General features: G+C 36.0%; 2 protein-coding genes across 2 annotated transcripts; one reads left to right on the top strand and one right to left on the bottom strand.

Moving 5' to 3' along the window:
- Positions 1 to 10: 10 nt before the first annotated feature.
- Positions 11 to 3658, bottom strand: LOC111717921 (putative fatty acyl-CoA reductase CG5065; the record flags this gene model as incomplete). The annotated part of the gene is given in 4 exon segments (XM_023493389.1): positions 11 to 497; positions 2088 to 2156; positions 2285 to 2363; positions 3559 to 3658. Coding segments are annotated over 4 exon segments (321 nt in total), but the record flags the coding sequence as incomplete, so codon positions are not given.
- Positions 3659 to 4645: 987 nt separating this feature from the next.
- LOC111717920 (uncharacterized) lies at positions 4646 to 5428 on the top strand. Its single transcript, XM_023493388.1, has one exon. It carries the CDS (start codon positions 4646 to 4648, stop codon positions 5426 to 5428), a length of 783 nt encoding a protein of 260 aa, XP_023349156.1.
- Positions 5429 to 5515: the final 87 nt, after the last annotated feature.

Raw genomic sequence — 5515 nt, 5'->3', positions numbered from 1 at the left:
TTCTACCCCCCCCCCCTTCGAATCTGATCAATAATGTTGAAGCTGACTTATACTTATCTCCATCGTCTCAGAATTTTTTGGTTCCAGTATAGATTTTATATAAAAAAGTGGAAAATGCATGGGAACAAAGAATGTTATTATTTACAACCATGGAAAAAATGAGCTTAGTATTAAAAACACCCCTGGCTAATTCAATATGCAGATGCATTGAAGAAAAGTCCTTTACATAAATTCGTCCAAGACTTTATTGGCAACCCCCCATATCATTTTAGGAAAAAAGTCCCAAGAATCTAAAACTCAGGACTTTATTTTCGGTGACATCTTGTCCTAGAACTTCAGAAAATTGCAACTTTATTACCAAAGTTTTTATTTCTAGGTTTTTTCCTTTTACTTCTTACATAGATTCATAAAAGGTACAATATACTTACGTAATTGGATTAACACTGCTTGAAGTACAATTGTACACCTGTGTACAACTGCTGGGTTGGGTTGCCGTCCTTTAATCATATATTTAAGTTATAATTATTAATCTTGTCACAAAAAAAATTGAGTTTTTGCCGCAAACTAAAATCTTCTGATTCCAATATCTTTGCAATTTTATGGTGAAAACCTTTGATATTTTAAACTTAGATTATTTTATCTATAAGTATTAATAGTTTGAAATATCTAAGGTCTACGACATTGAGTTCCAAAGATATAGAGATTAGAAAATCAGAGTTTGTGGAAAAAAATCAACTCCTTTCTTTAGAAAAATATGTTGCTATAAACAGCAAATTAGTTTAAAGAAGATTTTTAAAACGTTTTTTTCCCGGGTTTTTAATTATTTAAAAAAAAAATCAAATCTTGATTCTCAAAAATGATTCCTCCTTGTGACTATTAATTAATTGTTTATTCATTAATTAATTGATGAATTAATTGATTGATTGATTGTTTAATTGATTGATTGATTTTTAATTGATTGATTGATTGGTTGATTGTTCAATTGATTGATCGATTGTTTAATTGATTTATTCATGTAGGGCTGTGTGTTCCTGAGGAATGATCGTTCTTTCGTGAGAACAAACGGAATTATTAAGAACGATCCCATCGTTCCGAAAACAAGAACGAACACATAGAAGGCTTGTTTAAGAATATTGGAATGATAATTAAAAGAACGATCGGGGAGCGAACGGAAATTGACTTAAAAGAACGTTAAAATCAGGAACGCGTTATTATCACCAGGAACGCATTTTAAATCAGAAATGTGCAGGGGCATACAAGAGTGGGGCCTTGAGGCACCCCCCCCCCCTTGGGAGGGGGGCATGCAGGGGGGGGGGCTCATTTCTTTTTTCATTTCTTAAAAGTTCACAAACCTGCAAAGTAATTTAATCAATGTAGAATCAATTAAGAGGTTTAAAGTGACTGCAGACATAATTTCAATTCTGATTCACAACAATATCAATCAAAGCCTTATCTGATCAACTATTACATTAAATATCCATGTTTCCCATTTTAAAAACTGATTATTTTCATCTTTGGTTTCTCTACAAAAGTGACTCATGCATTTCTTGCTTCAGAAACGATGGAGAAATTAAGGTTTCAAAGGTCTGTCATGCCACTCTAAAATAGGAAGGTCACTTGAAATTAAGCACGTATTCCATTTAAGTATAATTACATCATATGAAAAAATACTTTAAAATCTCATTTTTGCCCTTAACTAAGAAAGTTTCATTTAAAAGGCTTTAATCAATACTGCCTTCAGTGTAAATATGTAGATTTGATATCATTATTTATGTAATAAATCCTATGAAAATATGGATATTTTTTAAGAAACGTTTCCATCTCTATTTTCCACCCCTTTAAGCTTACACCACAGTATTAAGAGGGAATGTCTGATGAGTCAACTTAAGAAAATTACATCAATAATTTATTAACACTTGGGTTGGAACCATTCTCGACTATAAACACAAAGAACGGAACGGAACGGGATGGAATATGGATGGAACATGGATGGTACTAATTGGAAACAGAACGAACAAGAACGGAACGATCTAGCTTGAAGGAACGATTTCAAAAAAGTTGGAACGTGCCCAGCCCTAAATTTCTACCTCCATGCAACACAGCACATCAGGTTGATGGGAATATCTACAGGAACCAGATCAGCTAGTAGATCCCGGCTAGATAGATAGATAGATAGATAGATAGATAGATAGATAGATAGATAGATAGATAGATAGATAGATAGATAGATAGATAGATAGATAGATAGATAGATTGATAGATAGATAATAGATAAAAACATTACCCACAATGCAGTGTTCTGAGTATTCCTGTCCCGCAACCAGCGATGAGTCCGGTAGGTCCGTTCAGATTATCAACCCAGCCTATATATATGAAGCAATATTGTGGTTAATGGTTGTACCAGATGGGATAAATATCCACCCAGCGTAAGAATCATCCACATTTTAACCTTGCTGGCTTGCACGCGTACACTGTATTCCGGCGTATCATAAGTCAAGTGACTCATAAGGATTTCTGATTTAAAGTCAGTAGTAATGATTTCTCTCTCTAATAGAAAGAATAAATAAGAAGAACAATCTTCCTTGTTATATTTCTGTTCTGACAAATGTACCCTGCTTTAAAACTTTTATCATTTCTATATAATGAAGGAAAAGTGAGTTTCTAGGGTACCAGGGTCGTTTTCCAACAACTCGAGAAATTTCAAATTTTGATCTAACAAAATTTGGTGGAGCACCGGCATCAAATTTTGTTAGATGAAAATTTGAAATATCTTAGAGTGATACTGAGTAAGGAACTCTGGATGGAAACCTTATGAACACACATTTCCTTAGTTTAATCCTTCGCTCAACAAAAGATACTGGCATCACAAGACAAAAGTTTTGACCTCTAAAGTTTCAAAATTGTAACAGGATTGTTGAAAACCCTAGAAACTGTACAATATCCACCCTTAAACCATATTTACTTGAAAACTACAAATTCCAGCCCTAAACTATATTTACCTGGACTCTACAATATCGAGTCCTAAACTATATTTACCTGGAAACTATTATATCCAGCCCTAAACTTTATTTACATGGAAACTACAATATCCAGCCCTAAACTATATTTACCTGGAAACTACAATGTACAGCTCTAAACTTTATCTACCTGGAAACTACAATGTCCAGCCCTAAACTTTATTTACATGAAAACTATACAATATCCAGCCCTCAACTATATTTACATGGAAAATACAATATCCAGCCCTAAACTATATTCACCTGGAAACTACAATGTCCAGCCCTAAGCCGTATTTACCCAGAAACTACTATATCTAGCCTTAATCTATGTTTACATTGAATCTACAATGTCCAGCCCTAATCTTTATTTACATGGAAACTATACAATATCCAGCCCTAAACTATATTTACCTGGAAACTAATATATTCAGCCCTAAACTTCATTTACCTGGAAACTACAAAATCCAGCCCTAAACTATATTTACCTCGAAACTACAATATCAAGCCCTAATCTATATATACCTGGAATCTACAATATCCAGCCCTAATCTATTTTTACCTGGAAATGGTTCCCTCCAAGCGGCTGACACTATGCTGGGACGAACTATGGAGATTGGAAGCCCAGCTCCTTCTGTTATCAGCAGGTTCTCAGCCAAAGACTAAGAAAAAATAATGTCATCAAATAAAGTAATATTTTACATCAGACTACTATACAATCTTATATGACTTTTTCAGACCATCTTTCTTATTCTGGTCGATAATATTTAAGTTTTTTCCATCTTAAAAATGTTTATTACTCAACTCCCATAATTATTTCTAAAGCAAAAACTCTCAAGTCATTTTTATATAGAACCATGAATTAAAAATAATCAATTTTTAAAGAGAAATCATGGATTTCTCGTTCATTCTTGATCATATAAAGCTTTTACGGTAGGTTCACTTGAAAAAGCGTCTACAGAACCTTTTAAAAGGATTGCCCACAAAGATCGCGACTTCAATAACGATCATAAAAACTGGTCTCTAAATTTCAATTTTGTGGGTAACCCTATAATCTAATCTTCTTAACTCTCCGGAATTCGAATTTATTCCATTGCCATTCTCTAATCTACATAATTTAGATTATTCTAAAATTTGTCCGGTTCAAACAAAAAAAAATAGAGATAAAGAGTAAAAACAAAGTTTAACTAAATAAAAGAAATCTTTATTTGCAAATGTGGCGGCTATGAAAGTCGTCTTTCCTTAGAGAACTTCTCTCGGCAAGGAGAAAGAAAAGGGGAGTTTCCCAGAAGCCACGTAGAGAAAGGATGTGATTTTAAAACATGATATATTTTCTAACTTTGTAAATTTAAATTAAAAATATAGTTAGTGGTTATCAAATCCTCGTCTTATTGCTATCCGCCAAATTGGTGACCCCAGACTATTGAATACATTCCTTGTTTTAAGTCCAAGTTAAACAACCCACAGCGTTGTATTTTTCCACCTATAAACTCAAATAATCTAAAACTCAGTGTTTTGAGTTAGTGTTCTGTTTTTTGCTCGCTAGTATTATTTTCGGCTGAAAAGTGAACCAGCCTCCCTGTTTTCTCCACAGGCTATCACAGTAAGCAAAAACCTAGCTCGACAGTGTTTTTTTTTTCAGCGGCACGATGCCTGGAGATCCAGCTTTGACCACAGGCGCATCAAGCCAGGTGGATTCCTCTCCGTCCAGCCATCTCTATGCAGTTGCTCTGAAACTGCCTGTTTTCTGGCCTGATAGCTGCAAATCCTGGTTCATCAACGCTGAGTCTCAGTTCCACCTCAAAAACATCACCAGCAGCACCACCAAGTTCCATCATGTGGTTGCGTCTCTACCACAGAACGAGATAGATAACGTTGTGGATATAATAAGGAGCCCGCCTACTGCTGATCCTTATGGTGTTTTGCGGTCTCGTCTTTTACAGACACATTCTCTGACGGACTATGCACGTTGTGAATCAATCATGTCACTTCCTCTATCTGGAGATATGCTTCCTTCAGCTCTCTTATCCAGGATGAGGGCTCTCCTTCCTATAGAACATCAGGAGTGTTTGTTCCTGCGGTACGCGTTTTTGAAGCAACTTCCAGCTGATGTCAGGTCTCATTTAGTCCACGATAAAACCGCCGATATTGCTGTTCTCTCTCAACGTGCCGACGAGATATACCGGTGTAGTTTATCTTCTAATTCATCGGTAAATGCCTTGGATTCAGTGCATGCTGTCAGCACTCCTCCTTCTAGGCAGAACCGCCGTAATCAGCGCTCTCGGAGAACTTCTAGTCCAGTTTCCCGCCGTTCTCAAACTCCTGCAGCTCCTTCTCGCCGTTCAGCTTCTCCATCCTTTTGCTGGTACCATGCCAAGTTTGGTTCCAAGGCCATCAGTTGTCAAGCTCCTTGTGCCTGGTCGGGAAACTAGAGCACCGGCAGGAGGATGTTTCTTCCCTGCCTGCCGGTTCAACGAGTTCTGCTCTCATCTATCTCCATGATAATCTCTCCAACCGTC

The sequence above is a fragment of the Eurytemora carolleeae genome, unplaced genomic scaffold (genome assembly GCF_000591075.1).
Source record: "Eurytemora carolleeae unplaced genomic scaffold, Eaff_2.0 scaffold2698, whole genome shotgun sequence".
Lineage (NCBI taxonomy): Eukaryota > Metazoa > Arthropoda > Copepoda > Calanoida > Temoridae > Eurytemora > Eurytemora carolleeae.
The sequence above is the reverse complement of the archived record's forward strand: the minus strand, read 5'-3'. Positions and strand labels throughout refer to the sequence as shown.

Excerpts from the sequence above, each read along its gene's own strand:
- LOC111717920 (XM_023493388.1), top strand. The coding sequence starts at position 4,646 with ATGCCTGGAGATCCAGCTTTGACCACAGGCGCATCAAGCCAGGTGGAT.